General features: G+C 46.4%; 1 protein-coding gene across 11 annotated transcripts in view; it reads left to right on the forward strand.

Annotated features, from left to right (window-relative positions):
* Positions 1–23,645, forward strand: part of SLC35C2 (solute carrier family 35 member C2) — a 199,300-nt gene extending 175,655 nt beyond the window's left edge. For all 11 annotated transcript variants that reach the window (XM_063960504.1, XM_063960497.1, XM_063960503.1 and 8 more), the window contains 7 exons: positions 5,874–5,937; positions 6,067–6,139; positions 20,332–20,500; positions 20,841–20,924; positions 21,417–21,592; positions 22,710–22,839; positions 22,961–23,645. In XM_063960504.1, the coding sequence (XP_063816574.1) occupies positions 5,874–5,937; positions 6,067–6,139; positions 20,332–20,500; positions 20,841–20,924; positions 21,417–21,592; positions 22,710–22,839; positions 22,961–23,052 (788 nt within the window). In that variant the 3' untranslated portion in view covers positions 23,053–23,645. The remainder of the gene's footprint in view (positions 1–5,873; positions 5,938–6,066; positions 6,140–20,331; positions 20,501–20,840; positions 20,925–21,416; positions 21,593–22,709; positions 22,840–22,960) is intronic.
* The last annotated feature ends 442 nt before the right edge of the window (positions 23,646–24,087 follow it).

Genomic DNA, 24,087 nt, shown 5'->3' on the forward strand with positions numbered 1-24,087 from the left:
TGCCAGATACACATGTCCCCACAGTGCCTTCTATGCCCCCAGTTCCAGATATGCCTCCAGTTCCTGCTATGCCCCCCAGTGCCAGATACACATGTCCCCACAGTGCCTGCTATGCCCCCAGTGCCAGATACACATGTCCCCACAGTGCCTGCTATGCCCCCAGTTCCAGATATGCCTGCTATGCCCCCAGTGCAGATACACATGTGCCTGCTATGCCCCCAGTTCCAGATATGCCCCCAGTGCCTGCTATGCCCCCAGTCCCAGATACACATGTCCCCTCAGTGCCTGCTATGCCCCCAGTGCCAGATACACATCCCCACAGTGCCTGCTATTCCCCCAGTGCCAGATACACATGTCCCCACAGTGCCTGCTATGCTCCCAGTTCCCGATATGCCCCCAGTGCCAGATACACATGTCCCCACAGTGCCAGATATGCCCCCAGTGCCAGATACACATGTCCCCACAGTGCCTGCTATGCCCCCAGTGCCAGATACACTTGTCACCAGTGCCTGCTATGCCCCCATTGCCAGATACACATGTCCCCACAGTGCCTTCTATGCCCCCAGTTCAGATATGCCTCCAGTGCCAGATACACATGTCCCCACAGTGCCTGCTATGCCCCCAGTGCCAGATACACATGTCCCCACAGTGCCTGCTATGCCCCCAGTTCCAGATATGCCTGCTATGCCCCCAGTGCAGATACACATGTCCCCACAGTGCCTGCTATGCCCCCAGTTCCAGATATGCCCCCAGTCCCAGATACACATGTCCCCTCAGTGCCTGCTATGCCCCCAGTGCCAGATACACGTCCCCACAGTGCCTGCTATTCCACAGTGCCAGATACACATGTCCCCACAGTGCCTGCTGTGCCCCTAGTGCCAGATACACATGTTCCCACTGTGCCAGATATGCCCCCAGTGCCAGATAGACATGTCCTCACAGTGCCTGCTATGCCCCCAGTGCCAGATACACTTGTCACCAGTGCCTGCTATGCCCCACAGTGCCTGCTATGTCCCCAGTGCCAAATACACATGTCCCCAGTGCCAGATACACATGTCCCCACAGTGCCTTCTGTGCCCCCAGTGCCAGATACACATGTCCCCCCAGTGCCTGCTATGCCCCCAGTGCCAGATACACATGTCCCCACAGTGCCTGCTGTGCCCCTAGTGCCAGATACACATGTTCCCACTGTGCCAGATATGCTCCCAGTGCCAGATACACATGTCCTCACAGTGCCTGCTATGCCCCCAGTGCCAGATACACTTGTCCCCACAGTGCCTGCTGTGCCCCTAGTGCCAGATACACATGTTCCCACTGTGCCAGATATGCTCCCAGTGCCAGATACACATGTCCTCACAGTGCCTGCTATGCCCCCAGTGCCAGATATGCCCCCAGTGCCAGATACACATGTCCCCACAGTGCCTGCTATGCCCCCAGTTCCAGATATGCCTCCAGTGCCTGCTATGCCCCCAGTGCAGATACACATGTCCCCACAGTGCCTGCTATGCCCCCAGTTTCAGATATGCCCCCAGTCCCAGATACACATGTCCCCACAGTGCTCACCAGCGCCCCGCTCCCCGCGCTGCTGCTCACTCTCCGGCAACGGTGTCTCTTCAATTAGGCGCCGGACCGTGAGCAATCCTCATTGCTCCGGACTGGCCAAGAAGGGCTTGGTACGCGGATCTTCTGGATCTACTGCTGGAAGATCCAAGGCCTCTTCCTCTTCGGGAGGACCTTCTGCAACAGGGGCCATTCGCTTGTCAAGACTTACCATGGCTACGTTTGACGGCATGGAGGTTGAACGCCAGATACTAGCTCGGAAGGGCATTCCGAACAAGGTTATTCCTACCCTGATACAAGCTAGGAAAAGAGTAACGTCTAGACATTACCATCGCATTTGGAAAAAGTATGTATCTTGGTGTGAATCCAAGAAGTTTCCTACGGTGGAGTTTCAACTTGGACGGTGTCTCCTCTTCCTGCAAGCAGGTGTGGATTTGGGCCTACGTTTGGGATCCATAAAGGTCTAGATTTCAGCCTTATCTATTTTCTTCCAAAAACTGGCTTCCCTCCCTGAGGTTCAGACTTTCTTGAAAAGGGTCCTGCACATCCAGCCTCCCTTTGTGCCTCCTACGTCACCCTGGGATCTGAACGTGGTGTTGCAGTTCCTGCAATCGAATTGGCTCAAGCCTTTACAGGAGGTTGATGTCAAGTTTCTTACGTGGAAGGTTGTCACTTTGTTGGCCTTAGCTTCTGCTAGACGTGTGTCTGAATTGGGGGCTTTGTCTTGTAAAAGCCCCTACTTAATATTCCATGAAGATAGAGCTGAGCTCAGGACGCGTCAGTAGTTCCTTCCAAAGGTTGTGTCGTCTTTTCATATCAACCAACCTATTGTGGTGACAGTGGCTACTGACTCCTCAATTTCATCAAAGTCCTTGGATGTTGTAAGGGCTCTGAAAATCTATGTGAAGAGGACTGCTCATCACAGGAAATTGGACTCTGTTTGTCCTGTATGATCCCTAGAAAATTGGGTGTCCTGCTTCTAAGCAGACAATTTCTCGCTGGATCAGGTTCACTATCCAGCATGCTTATTCTACGGCAGGATTGCCGTGTCCAAAATCGGTTAAGGCCCACTCTACTCGTAAGGTAGGTTCTTCCTGGGCGGCTGCCCGGGGTGTCTCGGCTTTGCCGAGCGGCTACTTGGTCAGGGTCGAACACGTTTGCTAAGTTCTACAAGTTGATACTTTGGCCTCTGAGGACCTAAAGTTTGGTCAATCAGTTCTGCAGGACCCTCCCCGCTCTCCCTCCCGTTCTGGGAGCTTTGGTACATCCCCATGGTACTAATATGGACCCCAGCATCCTCTAGGATGTAAGAGAAAATAGGATTTTAATTACCTACCGGTAAATCCTTTTCGCGTAGTCCGTACAGGATGCTGGGCGCCCACCCAGCGTGTTGTGATCCTGCAGTGGTTATTTGGTTCAGTACTGCTTTGTGCTTGGTTAAGTACTGTTTTGTTACTTGGTTAAGTATTCTTGTTCAGCCGTTGCTGAGTTTTCATGCTGGTTAGCTTGGTTTGCTTTGTATGTGTGAGCTGGTGTGAATCTCGCCACTATCTGTGTAAAGTCCTTCTTTCGAAGTTGTCTGTCTCCTCGGGCACAGTTTCTAAACTGAGTCTGGTAGGAGGGGCATAGAGGGAGGAGCCAGCCCACACTATTAAAGTCTTAAAGTGCCCATGGCTCCTGGTGGATCCGTCTATACCCCATGGTACTAATGTGGACCCCAGCATCCTCTATGGACTAAGAAAAGGATTTACCGGTAGGTAATTAAAATCCTATTATTTCTGCCTTGTCGGTATGGTTTCAGAGAAAAATGGCGAACCTGCCTGATAGAAGGAATAAAGGTGCCACCTGCGATCCTTGCTAATGAACTGGCTGCTGGAACTATAAGTGACTACACCAATCACAAAAGAACAATGCAAAAAAGAAAAAGTTCCTGCGCACTAGAAAGGGTGTATAGCCCACCTTATTCGGTGTTGTCAAATCATTAACCAGTCTTTCTGATTATGTACAATTTGTTTACTACCAAATAGTTCTCTCCAAATTTATATATATAAGCAAAAGTGTTCTCCTATGTTTTGGAGAGAATATGTGAACCACCTTATTCAGGGTTTTTTGAATTATAACATCCGTCCTTCTGATCGCAGAAGGATAAACCAAGGTGAAAAATATTTTCTTCTAGGTAGTTTTCACCAAGCAGAAAGTCTTGTGATAATGAAAATAAAAATGTTCAATCAAAATCAAATAGTCCAATAGAAATGAAGTAAGTTTCTTATCTGGTATCCTCCTTAATGCTTGTAATAAGTCGTCCCCACCGTATATGATTCTTTGTCAAGCTCCTCAGTTGAGGTACATGCAAAACAAATAGGGAATCATGGTGCAGACTTCTACAAGTTTATTACAAAAACAATATTTTTACACTTAAAATGCGTACCACAAATGACCTTCCAGGAAGGCACAGTAAATAGCGTACAAGGGTGTTTATGAAGCTCCCCCTACAGAGCTGTACCTTCACCTGGTCCTGGGCAGCCAAGAGCACCTGCCTGATGTTCATACCTTCACTCCGGGTGTTTTACGGATTCAACCTCCCTATGTCCCGCCAGTGGCTCCTTGGGATTTGTCGGTGGTTCTGGAGGCCTTGCAAGAGTCTCTGTTTGAACCTCTTGGATCTGTGGACCTTAAGTGGCTTACTGTTAAGGTCTTGTTTCTGCTGGCTATTGCCTCTGCTAGACGGGTTTCAGACTTGGGTGACTTATCCTGTCGGTCACCTTTTCTGATTTTTCACCATGACCGGGCGGTTCTTCAGACGCGCCCTGGTTATCTACCTAAGGTAGGGTCTTCTTTTCACCTTAATCAGGAGAATGTGGTGCCAGCCTTTATCTCTCCTGAATTGTCCTCCAAAGAGCGGTCTTTGGATGCGGTACGGGCTCTCCTTATCTATGTGAAGAGGACAGCCTCCGTTATGAAGTCTGAATCTCTTTTCGTACTTTTTTGGTTTTCACAAACGTGGCCAGCCTGCGATTAAGCAGACCTTGTTCAGATGAATTAGAATGGTGATTGTATAAGCTTATATACAGGCTGGCCTTTCAGCTCCTGCTACCATGAAAGCCCATTCTACTCGGCTTGTTGTACCTTCTTGGGCGGCCCGCCGTGGTGCGACCCTTGAACAATTGTGCAAGGTGGCTACGTGGTCCTCAGTGAACATGTTCATAAGGTTCTATGCCTTCGATACTTCCGCCTCCCAGGATACAGGGTTCTTGTGCCCGCTACAGTGCGTCCCCTCCCATGAGGAACTGCTTTAGGACATCCCCCGATGTTATCCCTGTGGAACCCAGTGTACCCCACTGCAGAAAAGGAGATTTATGGTAAGAACTTACCTTTGTTAAATCTCTTTCTGCGAGGTACACTGGGTTCCACAGGGCGCCCACCCTGACGCACTTAGCTTCTTTGGGTTTGTATGGCGTTAGCCGCTGATACGGTCTCCTGTCGTGAGAATGTGATGTATGTGGCTACTGATGGTTGTCATCTCTTTTACCTGCTACTGCATTGGGCTGGTTAACAAAACTTATCTCCTGTGCACGGAGACGGGGTTATAGAGGAGGTGGTGCTGAGCATCTTGGGAATAGTCATAGCTTTTAGCCTGTTGGTGCCTCGGATCAAGATCCAACTCTACACCCCGATGTTATCCCTGTGGAACCCAGTGTACCTCGCAGAAAGATTTAAAAAAGGTAAGTTCTTACCATAAATCTCTTAATTCCATTTTGGAATAAGGCTGTAACATAACAAAATGGGGGGGAAAGTAAAGTGCTGTTAATACTTTCCGGATGCACTGTAGTTCTGATATTAGGCCATGTTCATTTTATATGGCTTGCGGATCTTATTTCTGGGTTGTTTGGATATGCCAGTGTTCTCACTGTTACTGAATTGTTGCTGCTTTTGCAGAAGCAATAACAATTCATCATTCAGTCAGCCATAACTTCTGTGTTTAACAGGCGCTTTCACTACATAATTACTGAGTGAGAGAAAGTCTGACCCAGTTTCCACCTCCAGCACTGATTGCTGTCTTCCCTCCCTGCTGACAGTGCATGGTAACCATTTAGTAATAGGCACATGGGGTGTCTCTTCCCTGCTGCTGGCACTGCATCATAAACATTCAGTAGTGGTGAGGTACATGGGGTGCCTCTTCCCTCCCTGCTGACAGTGCATAGTAACCATTCAGTAGTGGTGAGATACATTGGGTGTCACTGAAAGCAGAGATTGATCAATGGTGCATTTTATTGATATCCTATTTAATAATTACTGTTGTGTTCTGTCTTCAGCTTTGGCCACTGCTCTGGACATTGGACTTTCCAATTGGAGCTTCTTGTACATAACAGTGTCTCTGTAAGTTGGTAATTTGTCAGGAGATGAACTACATCTTTTGTAAACCAAGGGGCAGATGGGGAGCAAAAATCTTTTCATGGGTGCATGACAATATCTTTGTAATACTGCTTTATATTTTCTGCTCACCAGGTACACCATGACAAAGTCCTCAGCCGTTCTCTTCATCCTCTTCTTCTCGCTGCTCTTCAAGTTAGAGGAGCTGGTGAGTCGTTGGGGCAGGGTGGGGGTGGTGTGATCAGGACTGGATATGGTTACAGATCTTTCCACATATGACATCTAAATTATCTCCAGGGAACAGCTTCATTGATCTGTCAGCAGTATTTATGATGAAAGGTGTTAATTAGGGTGAAGAATAGTGTAGGGCAGGTCCTGGGAAGTACTGGAGAATTGATAAGTTTTATGGTGGGAATAATTAATGCGAATACTTCCACAATTTGAACTAATAGAGCATATAGATACAGTTTATGGTGTACAGGCAATGCCTTTTCTCTAAATTAGCATCTATACATAACAGTGGGAACTGCCTTAATGTTCAGTTTATCACCTTTAATAATTAAAATTCAACAGTAATGTCCTAATAAGAGTAAGAGAGCATCTCTTTTTATTTTTACTTAGCAAAAATAGCAATACACCAAATCCTGAGTTCAGTTTCAGATATGGCTGAATGCTAAAGATCCTAAGAAGATTTGGGTCTATCCAGATGGCATTTAGCCATAGAAATGGGATTCCTGATTTCTCTACAGGACCTAAACATGTCTCTTCTGAAGCTAGAAAGGAGGATACAAATGTACAATATAACTACTGATTCATTTCTAACATTAACACCAGCAATGCCCAATTTACTGAGGCTTTTGAAATTTGGATTTGACAAATATTAAAATATAAATTCAATGAGTCTTTTAACAGAATAAGCCATGTAGTATGCATATTATTTATAAAGCAGGAACATTTTTTAGAGTCTCATTCAGTGGATGTATTCTGATATTCTAATGGTGGTATTCTAATACCACTGCTGCATGAAGCACTTGTGACTATCTCTAGGGACTGAGTGGTCAACCAGTATTACACATTTTATGTATTGCCTTTAGTCATTTTTCTCATATGTCCTAGAGGATGCTGGGGTCCACCTCATGACCATGGGGTATAGACAGTTCCGCAGGAGCCATGGGCACTTGCTTTTCAAGGGTATGAACTGGCTTCTCCCTCTATGCCCCTCCTCCAGACCTCAGTTTTAGAAATGTGCCCAGCCAGACCGGATGCACTCTGAGGAGCTCTACTGAGTTTCTCTGAAAAGACTTATGTTAGGTTTTTTATTTTCAGGGAGGACTGCTGGCAACAGTCTCCCTGCTTCATGGGACTGAGGGGGCAGAAGTAGGAACCAACTTCCTGAAGAGTTTCATGGCTATGCTTCTGGCTGACAGGACACCATTAGCTCCTGAAGGGAACTGAACGCTAGCCGTGTCTAGATGCTCACTCCCACAGCACGCGTCACCCCCCTCACAGAGCCAGAAGTCAGAAGACAGGTGAGTGTTAGAAGAGAGATCTTCAATCAAGGTGACTGCTAAAGGTACTGCGCGGCTGGTGGGAGCGCAGAGCGCCATGTTGCCCAAACATACACAGGCACTGCAGGGCGTGTGGGGAGGGGGCGCCCTGGGCAGCATAATACCTTATAAAACTGGCTGAAAAGGGGCATAAGATGGCAAGGCACAATCCTACCCCCGCCAGTTTAAAAATTTACCTCAGAAATGCTGAGGAAAAATGCGCCATTACGGGGGCGGAGCTTCCTCCTCAGCCAGCCAGCACACTGCTCAGCGCCATTTTCTCTCTCTCCTCAGGCTACAGAGAAAACGCTGGTCCTCCTACACTACTGAATACAAGTATCAGGGTGCAAAAAAGGGGGGGGCACAGTGAAATTCGTGCTTTATTTCTCCTTCATCCACTAGGGGCCACTGGAGTGTAGTTACAATGGGGAAATAGTAGGTAGTAATTGGGAGCTGGCACTTTAAAAATTCTCACACTGTGGCTAGCTCCTCCCCTACTATCTCCCCTCCAAGCCAGTCTTAGTTTAGTGCCCGAGGTGAGCTGGTTCACTTGGGTTTAGCTGAAGAAATTTTTCTTTTTTCTTTATTATTTTATTTTTCTTTCACACACTCACAGACTGGCAGCTCTGCCACTGCCAGTCTGCACCGCGGGAGCTGCCGGCGGGGTCCCATCGCAGCTGCGTGCGGCTCGGGATGGGCCCCGGCTGAGGGAGACACTGAGCTCTCCTGAGTTGGCGGACACCGCTGCGTGCGGCGCGTGTATGAGCCACTCCATCCAGCAGAAGATTCCGGCAGCATGGCAGCGGTTTGTATCAAAAATGGTCGGACACCGCTGCGTGCGGCGCGTGTTGGGGCCACTCCATCACAGAAGATTCAGGCCGGACACCGCTGCGTGCGGCGCGTGTCGGGGCCACTCCATCAGAAGAAGGACAGTGGTGAGTACAATCTCCCCCCCCCTCCAGACTGATGTGTGATTTTACATAATATGTGCACTTAGATGTGATGGTCTTTACTGTGTTGTGCCCTGCATCTAACCCCCTTATAACGCTGCAGTGGAAGAGAGGGTGCACTTTCTAGTTTGAACTTGGCGCCATTATGTGGGGGGCGGAGCTTCAGCCCGCTCTGTAAGCGGGCTCAGCGCTCTTCAATCCCCGGCTGCAGCAGACAGGCAGCCGGGTGATACATTTACATTACCCGGCCGCAGCATACAAGCAGCCGGGTAATACATAGCGGGTTTTTAAATTTAAAAGTGGCGCCGGAACAGAGGGGCGGAGCTAACTCCCGCTCCGTCCGGCGGCGGGCTCAGACTCTCAGCTTCCCGGCCGCAGCATACAGGCGGCCGGGGGGGGTTACACACCGCTCCCCAGCCGCAGCATATACAAGGCGGCCGGGGGTTACACACCGCTCCCCGGCCGCAGCATACAGGCGGCCGGGGAGTTACATTTACAATATACGGGCGCTCCCCGGCAGCAGCAAACAGGCGCCCGGGGGTTACATTTACCCGCACCCCGACCGCAGCAAGGCGGCCGGGGGATACATTGGCAGGGGGGGCGGAGCTAACTCCCGCTCTGTACGGCGGGCTCTCTCCGCTCCCCGCGCCGCTGCAGCACGCCGCTCCAGTGTGTGTGGGGTCTCAGACTGAAGGCTCATTCCTCTCCTGGCTGTGCAGGGAGGATTTCTTTGCAAGGAGGGGTGAGTAAAAGTTTTATAACCCGCTTTACTCAGCGGGCTCCCAGGTCTCACTGTCGCTAGGCAACAAACCCTGTCTCTGGGGTTTTTAGCTTTTCCATACTTCATGCTGCTGAAATATAGCTACATTCCTCCCTGCAGTAGAGTCCTCTACCCGGCATTTTCCTACATGCAAATCAGGGAACCTGCTCTATTACGGTAGCTGGGACTCAGCTCATTAATAATTTAAAAATCTACTGTGCAGTATTTATCTACCCTATTGGGTTCACATAGACAGTATTTATCTACCCGGTTGGTTTCACGGTGGTGTGTGTATATATACATATATAGCTATGTTTGTGTGTGTGTGTGTATGTATGTATGTATATATATATATATATATATATTTAAGTGCGTGTGGGTATGTATATAGATATATCCATAAAATACCAGATATAGGGGATAAAAAAAGATTATGCACACTTCCGCAATGTTTTCTAGAAACAGAATACCCCACCTTGCCACATAACATTTTCCCCCATCTTTTCTCACAGGCTGGTCACCATTTTGAAAAGCCAGCGGAACCTCAGAGAATCATCTGGTGCACCTTAATTAGCGGTACACTACATACAGGGCGGGGTGTTGCCTTCCCTTTATTATTCTTGGGTGTCACTAGTTACTAATGCTATTTGTAATTGGGGAATGTGTGTAAGGCATCAGACAAATAGCGCTGTGGCTCAGTACGCTAGTAGCGGTTATCTGAACAGGGGTTTGAATCCAAACAAAACTTTAAGGAGAGCTCCTATAGCCTAGGGCTAAGACTCCTGTCCCACAGCGCAGCGCTACTGGTTCAGGTCTCCGCTGCTCCAGAAAGTTTAGTTGAATCGTGTCGGTCACACATTATAGTGCAGACCTTACGTAGGGCTGTGTTTATTTAACCCACCTTTTCTCCTTTCGTTTGTCTCACCTGGGATAGTCAAAGAATTCCCTCTTAGGTGTGAAGTATGCGGTGGAGCCATCTGCTTAGCCCTCCACACACCTGCAGGACACTCCTGTTTGAACAGCTCAGATTATGCAGGTAATGTCGCTGTTAACCAGAGACCTTGTACGTCATTTCACCTTTCCAAAGGGAACCTTGCTAACATTCCATGCATTACTGATGATGTCTGTTTTCTGTGGATCTGAACCAGTGTCTCAGAATATCCAGGTACATTATACAGCAGTTCATCTGATACTGCAGGTAAAGGAGTCGGACACGTCAAGTCCATCAGGGTTCCACGCCAATGACGAAATGACAGCGACTGGTCCAGTTTCGGATGAGCTGGGCAGACTCCGGTAGGCGGCCGACAGACACCCGAATACCCAATATCAGGTATCAAACAATGTTTGTTTTTCCTATCCTTTCCACGCAGATGGCAGGAGATGGTATCAGAACCTCTCTAGGGTATACCCCTCGATGTATCGCCAGTCCAACAAGCCGCCGTTTTCCTGAGGCAACCTTGCTCAGGGATTCATCGACATATGCGGCAGCGCGGTTCTACCGTGTCCGGAGCAAGTAGGTTGGAGAACAATTGCCCTCTAGGTTACAGGATGCTTCGCATCAGGATCAATTGATACTTTGGTACAGGTCAGAATCACGATTCTGCTTTATGTTCTTTGGAGGTCTCCACGTCTGCAGACTCGGACCCTGCATCTTCGCTTGGCTGTCTTAACCCGACGACCTCTGGGGCTGCGACAGTGACAGGTGAACATGAAATCCTACGGGGCAGATGGTTCTGGGGAAGGAACTTTCTGCAGGATTTCTTGAACCATTGGAGGTAAGTCCACTTTGCTTTCTCCTACTTCTGCCCCAGCTCCAAGACAGACCTTTACCGGTCTTTCCTTTAGATTTTTACCGTGCCCTTTCAGGCTTTCGACTCCACACGGGTGATATCTTTGTCGCCAGGGGTTTTCAGGGTAAAAAGGCTGAAGCAGAGGTTCAACATCCTCGGTCCAGTCTGATTTTATGTCATCCTATACACCCATTACACAGACATTCCTACCACCTGGAGGGTCCCAGGGTAGGCGCAGGTCGATGGGAGAAGGCTTGGCCGGTTACAACCGTCTCAGGAGTCCCTCGGCATGGGTCGGCCGATTTACGATGACAAGAGAGTCATACTGCAGGCTGCGCTCCATAGGTTTCTAACCGCAAAGGGTATTGACCCCTGTTTTTCACATATCATTTGAATTAGGACAGTTCTCAGGCCCTTGTTTTCTTTTCACGTTCCGAAGCAAAGTGGCTCGGACAGGCCTATTCTAGCCTTACAATCCTTTTAGTCTGTGATTGCTAGTTTGAACAAGAAAGGGAGTTTTACGTGTCCCTTGTCTTCAGAGATGCCTGTTTACTGATTTCCGTTGGACAGGCTTTTCTCAGATTCGCATTACAGGATTCTCATTTTCACTGTCGGTCCTTTCCTCTCGGTCTCTCTTCCGCTCCCACAGAGTTTAGGAAGATCACAGAATATCTCTTTTTCAAGGGCAGTGGGTGACGTTGGTTCCCTAATGGGACAATTTACTGCTACTATCCCACTCTGTACATTAGGTGGCTTCTGAATATCCGGAGGATCCAGGAGCTTCTGATTCGACACAGATCCACTTTATGCTCCGCATAGACGTTTCTCAACACGGTCCGTCAGAGGATTTTTCATTCCTCGGCACCAGGTACTCTATTCCTTCAGTCAAGTTGCGACGCAATGAGTGGTCGCCTCCATTCCTCTCTGAGCGGGGGACAACAATCTTCTTTCCAGGTCAGGCCACCAGGTCAGACTCCTGGGTGAGGGAACATTCCCCGGAGTTTGGTCAGCTGGTCCGCTGTGGGCGGAAATTTCGGATCGACCTCAGGGCGTTCTGACTGACTCTTTAACCCTTTATTACTCTCGGACGTGAGCTCTGGCGGCAGTAGGCGAGGAGGCCCTCAGGGCTCCGGGGAGTTTTCTGGTTATTCTATCCTGCCTCCTTTTCTATTTCTACCTCATGTTCAGTAACACAGGAGGGGATTATGCCTGCTAGTCCTCTCGGTGGCGCTGGTTGGGTCACGCATGACTTGAAGATACAGATACGCCTGTTGTCAGTAGAGGAGCCTTGGCTCCTACCTCGACTGGACTGTCTACGTCAACAGGCTCCTTTTTTCTCCTTGTTCAATCTTACACTGGTTTCGTTTACCCGTGTGACTGTTCACGAGACCTCAGAAGGGAGGAGTTCCCTAGTTCGGTTAGGCCTACTGGGCCCCGATTTCAGAAGTCTGTTACCTCTTCTCGCTTTTGCCACTTTTGGAAAACTTTATGGGACATAATAAGGATAAAAGGGGTTTTTCCCCCTTCTCCCAGTTACCATTCATCTTTGGTTTCTCTGGGAGGTTTTGATCCGCTGCGCTTCAAACCACACTGACCGGAATTTTGGTCTCTGCCTTTTTCGGTTTTCTTCCAAATGAAATTAGCCTAGCGGCCGTAAGTTCGGCCTCTTTTTCAGGGAGTACTCTATTGGCAACTCCCCTGGCTGTGCTTCGGCCTCAGCGGTCGTTTCTTCCAGAGGGGATGTCCATTTTTCATATAAACCTGACACTAGTGTTTTTCAGTCCTCTCTGAATGTTGTCAGGGCTCGCCAACTCTCTCTACAGAGGTCTCAGGCTATTCGATGAAGTTTTTTCCTTCTTTGTTCTGTACGATGCTCCCGTACTAAATAGCCGGGGTCCCAGCATACGCTGGGCAGTTGGATACATTTGACCATCAGACAGTCTTCTTGGCGGTTACTAGGGAGCCTCCGTTTTCCATTTCAGCGCACTTTACGCGCATTGTAAGACCTTAGTGGGAAGCTGCCCGCGGGGTCTCCATGAATATTTTGTCGGGCGGCTACTTGGTCAAACCGACATTCGTTTTGTCAAATTCTACAAGTTTGACACTTTTACGGCCTCTGCATCACTGTTTGGCCGAGCAGTTTTTACAGGACTCTCAGCGCTTTCCCACCCGTTTTTGGGAGCTCTGGGACGTCCCCATTGTAACTACACTCCAGTGGCCCATAGTGGATGAAGGAGAAATCAGGATTTTGGTACTTACCGATAAATCCCTTTCTCCGATTCCACAGGAGCCACTGGACGCCCGCCCAGCGCTGTTCCTCCTGGTTTTTTGCTTAACGGTTTGCAGATCACCATATGACTGCTTGTTGAGTTCAGGCTAGCCTGGTTTTTGTCAGGTTCTGTTCCAGGTTTAGTTTGGGTTCGCCTGGTTTACAGGGCGTCGCTAACCTCCTCTACCTTAAGGTTTGTTTATTACAGCTCTCCTCGGGCACAGTTTTACGTAGACTGGCTTGGAGGGGAGATAGTAGGGGAGGAGCTAGCCACAGTGTGAGAATTTTTTAAGTGCCAGCTCCCAATTACTACCTACTATTTCCCCATTGTAACTACACTCCAGTGGCCCCTGTGGAATCGGAGAAAGGGATTTATCGGTAAGTACCAAAATCCTGATATTGTGTATTGACATTATAAAAAAGTGCTGCATGTCAGTGGGCATTTTATGTTTCACAGGCATTGTGTTACTGGCGCTGGGTTTGTGAACTGGCTGCTCCTATCTGTCCTTCTGACAGATTTTACTATGGGTCTGTCCCCTATAAGTCCCGGAGTGTCTGTGGCGTGTTTGTGCACTTGTGTGACATGTCTGAGACAGGGAGTCCTTCCTCTGAAGGAGCCATTTTAGGGACACAGAGTTGTAATGTGGTGGCGCTGCCGGCACACCACGAGCCTGAATGGGTGAAAGAAATACGTGATAGTGTGAATCATATCAGTAGGAGATTAGATAAGTCTGAGTCTCATGCAGAAAGCTGGAGAAAATCAGTGGAAGATGTGATTTTTTTATAGTTCTGCCCTTTCATCCGTAGGCGACCCCTCTGGGTCACATAAGAAATTGCAAACATTATACATACTGATACCGACACGGACTCTGGTTCCTGTGTCGACGATAGTGATTCCAGGGGGATAGATCCCAAATTGGCAAAAAGCGTACAATATATGCTTGTTGCTATAAAGGAGGTCTTATAAGTTACAGAAGCCCCTACTGTACCTCAGGAGAAGGCTTATATCTATAAGGAAAAGAAATGTAAGGTAACTTTCCCTCCTTCCCTCGAGCTCAATACTCTTTTTGAGGGAGTTTGGATGAATCCTGAAAAGAAAATTCATATTCCCTAAAGGATTCAGGTTGCTTATCCTTTCCCATTAGAGGACAGGAAAAGATGGGAATCGCCCCCGGTGTTAGACAGTGCTCTGTCAAAGTTTAAAAAAAAAATATATATATATTCTCCCTGCACCTGGGACGGCTTCACTAAAGAAGCCGGCAGACTGCAAAATGGAGACTACGTTAAAATCTATTTATGTGGCCAATGGTACGCTGCTCAGACCCACCATTGCTTGCGCGTGGGGGAGTCGTGCTATAGAAAATACTCCTAAGTTAGGTCATATCAAAGATGCTGCTGCATGCATGCCAGAAGCTATGAAGGATATTGGACTCCTGGGTTCAACAGCCGCTACCATGGCAGTATCAGCTCGGAGGGCGTTGTGGGAATGCTGATGCAGATTCCAAAAGAAATGGAGGCTCTCCCGTATAAAGGTGAGGACTTATTTGGTGATGGGCTGGATGCGTTAGTCTCGGCGGCTACCGCAGGTAAGTCGTCATTCTTGCCTTATGCTCCTCCACCGGTGAAAAAGGCACATCACTCTCCTACTGTATGCAGTCTTTTCGGACCAACAAATACAGAAAGGCCAAAGGTTCCCCTTTCTTTGCAGGTAGGGGAAGGGGGAAAAGGAAAGAAACCCGCAGCGTCTCCAGGATCCCAGGAGCAGGAGTCAACACCTACTTCTGCCAAATCTACAGCATCACGCTGGGGCTCCCTTGCGGGAGTCGGCTCGGGTGGGAGCACGTCTGAAACTTTTCAGTCAAATCTAGATTTAATCTGGCCTGGACTCATGGGTCGTACAAATAGTGTCCCGTGGGTATAAACTGGAGTCTTAAGACGTCCCCCCATGCCAATTTTTCAAATCGACCTTGCCAGCTTCTCTTCCAGAAAGAGAGGCAGTAACAATTTATGTCAGGATCAGGTCATTGTCCTGGTACCCTTGTCATAGCAAGGAGAAGGTTTTTATTCAAGCCTCTTCGTAGTTCCGAGGCCGGACGAAATCTGAATCTCTACCTGAAAAGGTTTAAGTTCAAGATGGAATCCCTGAGGGCAGTGATTTCCAGTCTGGAGGAGGGGGAATTCATGGTGTCAGTAGACATAAAGGATGCTTAATTGCATGTTCCCATTTATCCTCTTCACCAAGCTTATCTGAGATTCGCAGTACAGGATTGCCATTACCAGTTCCTGATGGTCCTCCTTCGTCAAAAAGGAGTCAATATATCTGGACGATCTCCTGCTAAAAGCGAGATCCAGGGAACAGTTGGTGCAGAACTCTCCCTGTCAATGCTCCAACAACACGGTTGGATCATGAATTTTCCAAAGTCGCAGTTGGAACCAACGACAAGATTCTCCTTTTTAGGGATGATTCTGGACACAGAAGTACAGAGTTTTTCTTCCAGTGGAAAAGGCTCTGGAAATCCAGAAAATGGTCAAACAAATATTGAAACCAACAAGCGTGTCGATCCATCAATGCATTCGGTTGTTGGGGTAAAATGGTAGCGGCCTATGAGGCCATACAGTTTGGCCGATTTCATGCCAGAGTATTCCAGTGGGACCAGTTGAACAAGTGGTCTGGATCCCATCTACACATGCACCGGAAGATAATCCTGTCATCCAAACCCAGGACTTCGCTCCTGTGGTGGCTACACAGTTCTCACCCACTAGAGGGATGCAGGTTTGGGATTCAGGACTGGGTCCTGGTAACCACAGATACAAGTCTCTGAGGCTGGGGAGCCGTCACACAGGGGAAAAGCTTCCAAGGAAAATGGTCAAGTCAGGAAACCTGCCTTCACATAAACGTTCTGGAATTGAGAGCCATTTACAACAGCTTTCTACAAGCGGTACATCTTCTTCAAGATCATTCCATGCAGATCCAGTCGAACAATGTAACAGCAGTCGCGTACATAAACAGGCAAGGCGGAACGAAAAGCAGAGCGGCAGAGGTGACAAGGATTCTCCTCTGAGCGGAAAGACATGTAAGAGCTCTGTCAGCAATTTTCATTCCGGGAGTGGACAACTGGGAAGCAGACTTCCTCAGCAGACACGATCTCCATCCAGGAGAGTGGGGCCTCCACCAAGAAGTCTTCGCAGAGGTGACAAGTCTTTGGGGAGTTCCTCAAGTAGACATGATGGCATCTCGTCTAAACAAGAAGCTTCAGAGATATTGTTCCAGGTCAAGAGACCCTGAAGCAACAGTAGTGGATGCTCTGGTGACCCAGTGGGTGTTTCGGTCGGTATATGTTTTCCCTCCACTTCCACTGATTCCAAAAGTTCTCAAAAGAATAAGAACAAGAGTTCGAGCAATCTTCATTGCCCCAGACTGGCCAAGGAGGGCTTGGTATCCAGATCTTCAGGAGTTGCTCATAGAAGATCCTCGGCCTCTTCCTCCTCGAGAGGACCTGCTACAGCAGGGGCCGTGTGTATCGAGACTTCCCGCGGCTACGTTTGACGGCATGACTGATCGCCGGATCCTAGCCCGAAAGGGTATTCCCAAGGAAGTCATCCCCACTATTATTCAGGCCGGGAAAGGCGTAACGTCTAAACATCACCACCGTATTGGAGAAAATGTGTCTTGGTGTGAATCCAAGAAGGCTCCTACGGAAGAGTTTGAGTTGGGACGTTTTTCTCCATTTTCTGCAGGCTAATGTGGATGGGGGCCTTTAATTGGGTTCAATCAAGGTCCAGATTTCGGCCTTATCAGTTTTCTTTTAAAAACAATTGGCCTCTTTTCCAGAAGTTCAGACCTTCGTGATAGGGGTTCTGCACATCCAGTCTCCATTTGTGCCTCCAGGGGCACCATGGGACCTTAATGTGGTGTTGCGATTCCTTCGGATTGGTTTGAACCTCTGTAGGAGATAGAATTGAAGTTTCTGACTTGGAAAGTGGTGATGCTTTTGGCCTTGGCATCCGCAAGGCGGGTGTCTGAGTTGGGGGCCTTGTCTCACAAGAGCCCTTACCTGAACTTCCATGAAGATAGGGCAGAGTTGAGAACTCGACAACATTTTCTTCCAAAGGTGGTTTCATCTTTCCAAGTAAGCCAACCTATTGTGGTGCCAGTGGCTACTGACACTTTCACTGAGTCAGTCTCTAGATGTGGTTAGAGCTTTGAAGATTTATGTCGCAAGAACAGCTCGGATACAGAAAACAGAGGCTCTGTTGGTCCTGTATGCTCCAAACAAGATTGGAGGTCCTGCTTCTAAGCAGACTATTGCGCACTGGATCAGAGGTATGATTCAGCACGCTCATTCTACGGCAGGATTGCCGATACCGAAGTCTGTGAAGGCCCATTTTACTAGGGAAGTGGGCTCATCCTGGGCGGCTGCCCGGGACGTCTCTGCTTTACAATTTTGCCGAGCAGCTACTTGGTCAGGGTCAAACACATTTGCTAAATTTTATAAGTTTGACACATTGGCCGATGAGGACCTCAAGTTTGGTCAATCGGTGCTGCAGGGTCATCCGCACTCTCCCGCCCGTACTGGAGCTTTGGTATAAACCCCATGGTCATGAAGTGGACCCCAGCATCCTCTAGGATGTATGAGAAAACAGGATTTTAATACCTACCGGTAAATCCTTTACTCCTAGTCCGTAGAGGATGCTGGGCACCCGTCGCAGTGCGTACTTTCCCTGCAGTTTTGTTTATTAGAGTTACACATTTTATATTTATATTATATTCGTTTTCAGCATGTTGCTGTAATGGTTCATGCCTGTCGGCGTGTGTCATGTTGAATGCCATGTTGTGCGGCATGGTTGAGGTGTGAGCTGGTATGAATCTCACCATTAGTATAAAAGTAAATCCTTTCCTCAAAATGTCCGTCTCCCTGGGCACAGTTCCTATAACTGAGGTCTGGAGGAGGGGCATAGAGGGAGGAGCCAGTTCACACCCATTGAAAAGTCTTAAGAGTGCCCATGGCTCCTGCGGAACCGTCTATACCCCATGGTCATGAAGTGGACCCCAGCATCCTCTACGGACTAGGAGAAAAGGATTTAACGGTAGGTATTAAAATCCTGTTTTTACTATTGCAGTATTACAGATAATTTTGTGTCACCATGGGATATCCCATCTGTCCCATGCATGTAAATGACCAAGTTTCTTCTCCGGTGCTATTTAACAATATCAGTTTGTTTTCCGATTTAAAGAATTGCAAATATTGCTGAATTTGTTGAGTGTGTTATGACCACAACCCTGAGTATAAGGTCACAGAAGCAAAGGACAAAGCAGAGGGCTGTTTATTCAGTGAAAAGTATAAATCTTACAAAATACATTGGGGGAGATTTACAGTATCCTATCTTCTATGAAGGACACGTGGAGGTTTTGCCTATAGCAAGCTATAAGATTCCAGCTGTCTTTGATCTAGGACAGTGGTTCTCAACCTCGGTCCTCAAGTACCCCCAACAGTTCATGATTTCCATGTCACCTAGCAGTTGAACAGGTGTACTCATTACTCACTGACACATTATGAAAGACCCACAGGTGGAGCAAATGATTTCACTTGCAATCCTGTGAGGATATCTGGAAAACATGAACTGTTGGGGGTACTTGAGGACTGAGGTTGAGAACCACTGATCTAGGGCACAGTCCTCAGGACCCAACACAATGCATGTTTTCTGTGTCTCCTCACAGAATCACTAGTGAATAAATTAGCATCCGCCTGTGGATCTTTTAAAATGGGTCAGTGAGTAATGACTACACCTGTGTACCTGCTGGGTGACCTGGAAAACATGAACTGTGTAGGGTCCTGAGGACAGAGTTTGAGAACCACCGATCTAGGAAATTGGTTGCTGTGGACAACACATCCACTTCTCCTTTTCAGAAGGTTTGATAAATCTTTCACACTTGTCGAGATTTATCAAGCCTTGGAGAGTGATAAATTGTACGGTGATTAGTGCCAACCAATCAGATCCTAACTGCCATGTTACAGGTTATGTTTGAAAAATTATAGTTATGAGCTGATTGGTTGATACTTTATCACTGTGCAATTTAGCACTCTCCAAGGCTTGATAAATCTGGGCAATTGTATTCTTACTTATTAAAATCTAATAAGTGATAACAATTACAAGTAATAAAAAGATCTAAAAAAAAGTGTAATCAAGAAATGTGATTAGAAGTCAGATAATATTTTGATACATTACATTAAACACTTGGGGTAACTGCCTACTGGAGATAGCATACCTACCCCAAGTGTGTAATGTAGACTATTTCTGGATGGAAAGCAAATCTGAGTACAATGCCTCAGTTAAATAGATGTTTTATGAGAATCAGTGCATTGAAACTGGGGTGATAACATATAGAGAATCTAATGTAAACCCATCTTATATGGATGGGGAAAAGTAAGAGACCTATTGTAACCTCTTGCTAGGAAACCACTGATGGGATTTCAAGCTAATGATAAGTAACAAGGAAGAGAAACATTAATAAATGGAATGTTATTAATTGCATTTGTATCATATAACCGGTGAGTTAGAAGCAGCACATACTTGGAATGGGAACAATAACTAATTTGTCATTATCGTAATAGCAGTAAACACAGGCACCATTGTGGTAGCAATTTATTAGGCCGTAATACAGATTAAAGAGGAGGCTAGAACATAGAAATAAGCAGAAAAATATAAAGTGAATTGATTTAATTTCCATTGACCTAATGGCAAGGATAAATAAGATGTTAATATTTGAAACTAATAAACATATTGGGAGACATCCGGTCAGTTTTAAACACTTCTAATCACATTTCTGGGTCATGATCTATTTTTTTTTTTTTTATATATTTTTTATATTTTGGCTTGCTTTCTTTCATATTGTATTCACTTAAGAGATTTTAATAAGTAGTAATAAAGGAGAGTAGATGAAATTCACAAATATACTAGCAAGATGTATTTTATTAGTTCAGTGTATCAGTGGTTCTGATATTATCATTGTCCACAAGGCATTTCTGATGAATAAACTAAATGGTCATAATCAATATGATAGTTCTTACTCTGTTTTATGCAGAAACCAGCTCTTATCCTAGTGGTATTGCTCATTTCTGGAGGCCTCTTCATGTTCACATTCAAGTCCACTCAGTTTGATGCTAGAGGTTTTACACTGGTTCTTGCTGCTTCCTGTCTGGGTGGGATCAGATGGACCCTCACTCAAATCCTCATGCAGAAGGCAGAGCTTGGTAAGTTAAGTCTAATTATACCCCTTTTAAACCAAAAACAAGACTCCAGCTCTGGTCACTGAACACAGGTCTCAAGCTGTGTCACAGCGGCTTGAAACCCCCGAGTTGGATGTTTGGAGGAAAGTTTATCTGATGTATTGCCCACATAACCTTGTTGTTCAGTGTGGAAATGTTTTGTCATTCTTGCTCTGGCATCATGTGTATGTCCTGCCTCAAGAAGGTTCATAATGTATAATGTTGTAAATAAAATGTTAAAGAATAATGTAAGAACTGAAAATACTTTGCAATGTTGGTGAATGTATGCCACTTAGCCTGCTTTGTTTACTGATCTTTCTCCCAGGATTACAGCATCCCATAGACACTATGTTTCATCTACAGCCTGCCATGTTCCTCAGCCTCTTCCCACTCTTCATATACATTGAAGGTGAGATCTTGAGATTCACATTTAGTGTTTTATAGAGTTGTTCTGTAGGTTACTAAACTCACACTGTGGATTAAAAAAATCATCAGTGTGTCGGTAGACGGGCATTAGGTCGACAGGAACAAAAGGTCAACATGTCGACACTTTATTTTTTTTATTTTTTTGCCCCAACTGTTATAGATTTCTGGCCACCATCAGTAGAAACTTGTTCACTCGCAGATTCGCTTGGCTTACCACACTATTCCCAATAAATGCTCATGTGGATAGTAAATAAAGCCGATCCTAAATTTGGGACAAAATTGACAAAAAAAAGCTATCTTTTTGAAACTGTCGACCTTTTGTACATGTTTATCTCTCATCTGGATACCAAAACTCACTTTGCAGCCATTACTGTTTTCGTGTGTACTCTGTATATTGTGTTTGAATTCTCAGTAGTTGTGTCTGAATGCTGTTATTTGCTGCATCATGACTCTGTTATATGGCCACTTCCTCAAGGTCTGCATGTGTCCACGTCAGAGCAGCTGTTTCGCTATGAGGATGCTCAGGGGCTGCTCATTCTCTTCGGTGCCCTCGGTATAGGGGGACTGCTCGCTTTTGGTCTGGGATACTCTGAGTTTTTATTGGTGTCAAAAACATCCAGTCTCACCCTTTCTATTGCTGGCATCTTCAAGGTAGTATTCTCCATACTGTGATGTACTTACATGCTCATGTGCTGATGACTAGACGCAATCCTTCCAAAATCAATGTGGCCTTTATTGGGTATGGTTTAAAATACAGTCAGATGATGGCCACAAATTATGTTACATGCAGGATCATATTCAGTCTGCAGTGGGGATAGATGTTACATCATTTGTACACCACTAATTGTAGTGGTAAAACATCATTTCTTAGATGAAATAAAATATGACCTGTTTATTCCGTCATTGAATTTCCCGTTACCACCTAGTGCTGTCACCACACTAGGCAAATCTGATGGGTCACACAGCCAGGTTTTACATAGAAACATAGAATTTAACGTTACATACTTGGCCCATCTAGTCTGCCCATGTATACACTGTTAAATGCTAGGGTTATTTTTTGTTGGGAGCCAATTAACACATTATATATTTGGATTATGGGAGGAAACTGGAGTACCCGGAAAAAACCCACCCAAACAAAGGGAGTTGATATCAACACCACACAGTAGGACCATTGTGGGAATTGAACCTATAACCTCAATGCTGAAATACAGTAATGCTAACCATTAGACCATCCGTACTGCCCTAGAGCTTAAGTTTGTGCGTGTACATGGGCTGACTAGATGGGCCATGTGGTTTTATCTGAATCGTCCACCATGTGCATGGACAAATTGAGCAGTAATCCTCTTTCTGGGTCATGTGAGCTAGCTTTAGGCTGTTGTGCTAGAACTTTTTTCAGCCCGAAAAGCGCAGATATTATGAAGCTTTTTATGGAGACCCCTAGCAGCGTATAGACAACACAGTTTGCCTGTCATGGAAGATGTGCTGTAACTTCTATAAAGTGGCCCACAACATTAAAGTAACAGGGAAACCATGCATCCCATTTACTGCAAGGTACCTCTGTGGAAACTTCCGCACACCACTGTTCTGGTTTGCTAGTGGGAAAACACCATGCCCCTAAAATAAAGCTGTAAATCTGATCTGATAAAAATGATTGTATGTGCCAAATGCACACAGGAGTGAATGCACCTTTAACTAGATTATCCAAGTAATATATTTTCTGTAACATATATATGACCTCATCTGAGCTCTTGTTTTTCTTGTCCCTCAGGAGCTATGTGTTCTACTGTTGGCGACACATTTATTGGGTGATACAATGAACCTACTGAATTGGTTGGGGTTTGCTGTCTGCATCTCTGGCATTGGCTTGCATGTTGCTGTAAGGACTACCAATTCTAGAGGTAACCCTAGGCAAACAGACAAATATTAACATACTGTATACACAGGATGTGAATGCTATATAATAATATTGTACTTATTTACACATTTCTTTTTACCCACCTATGTTTCCTGATTTCTCAGATGAGCTCCACAAAGAACATAGAGTATCTCTAAACACAGACATGGAGCTGTTACTCAGGGGAGGTGAAGATGAAGAAGATGAGGAAACATGACAGGTGTATAGTGGGACTAACTGCAATACCTCTCTAAAACGGGACAATAATGGAAATCTCCTTTGTGCTAAATCCAGAGGACGTATACAATGTTTCTTCCCTCCAAATGCACAGGGATCAGATACTGTGAAATGTATTTACATATGCACGAAGGTGTTCATGTGATGTCGCCCTTACATCATTGACATCATGAGCTGGCTTCTCTCTGCTCCTACCTAATTAAAAGATTCTCTTCTACTTTGCTACTACTGCCCTAGAATCACAGTTTCTCTGCTGTTTATGTTGGGTTTATAAAGATTCTGCTCTGCCGTTTCTTCTCGGTGTCAGTGTTACACACTACAGAAGATTCACACCATATAACTTTGTAGGTTGGTAATGTCTCTGTTTTTAGTGTTCCTGTGAAGCAGTTTCTCCTACAGAACTGCTCATAGAGTATTCAGTGCTTTGAGGTGGGAGAAGTGCATCTGTATATAAAGAAGGATCAGAGGTTTACTTTAACCCTGCAGGGTGTGTAATCTTTTTATAAGTACTTTGGTTTCAACCATTACCATGAGATCAGATATTTTTTCTATAAAACACAATACCACAGCTGAGGTTATAGCCTTATCTTTTTCCACACCAGTTGCTTATTAACTGCAGAACATACAGCCGGCACAAGGCTGTAACAAACTCCACTGTAACAAACTCCACAGACCCCTGTCTTGTATGTAGCTGATTACACAATGGAGTATATACAGGATATAGAGGGTCATTCTGACCCGATCACACGCTGCAGTTTATTGTAGCGGTGCGATTGGGTCAGAACTGCGCTGGCGCCGCATGCCAGACCGAACATGAGGGGGGCGCAGCGGCTGCGTGATCACACACACACACACACACACACACACTCTCTCTCTCTCTCTCTCTCTCTCTCTCTCTCTCTCTCTCTCTCTCTCTCTCTCTCTCTCTCTCTCTCTCTCTCTCTCTCTCTCTCTCTCTCTCTCCTTCCTCCCTCCCTCCCCCCCCCCCCGCTGTGGGCCAGGGAGTGATAAGTAG

The sequence above is a fragment of the Pseudophryne corroboree genome, chromosome 3 (assembly GCF_028390025.1).
Source record: "Pseudophryne corroboree isolate aPseCor3 chromosome 3, aPseCor3.hap2, whole genome shotgun sequence".
Classification (NCBI taxonomy): Eukaryota; Metazoa; Chordata; class Amphibia; order Anura; family Myobatrachidae; genus Pseudophryne; species Pseudophryne corroboree.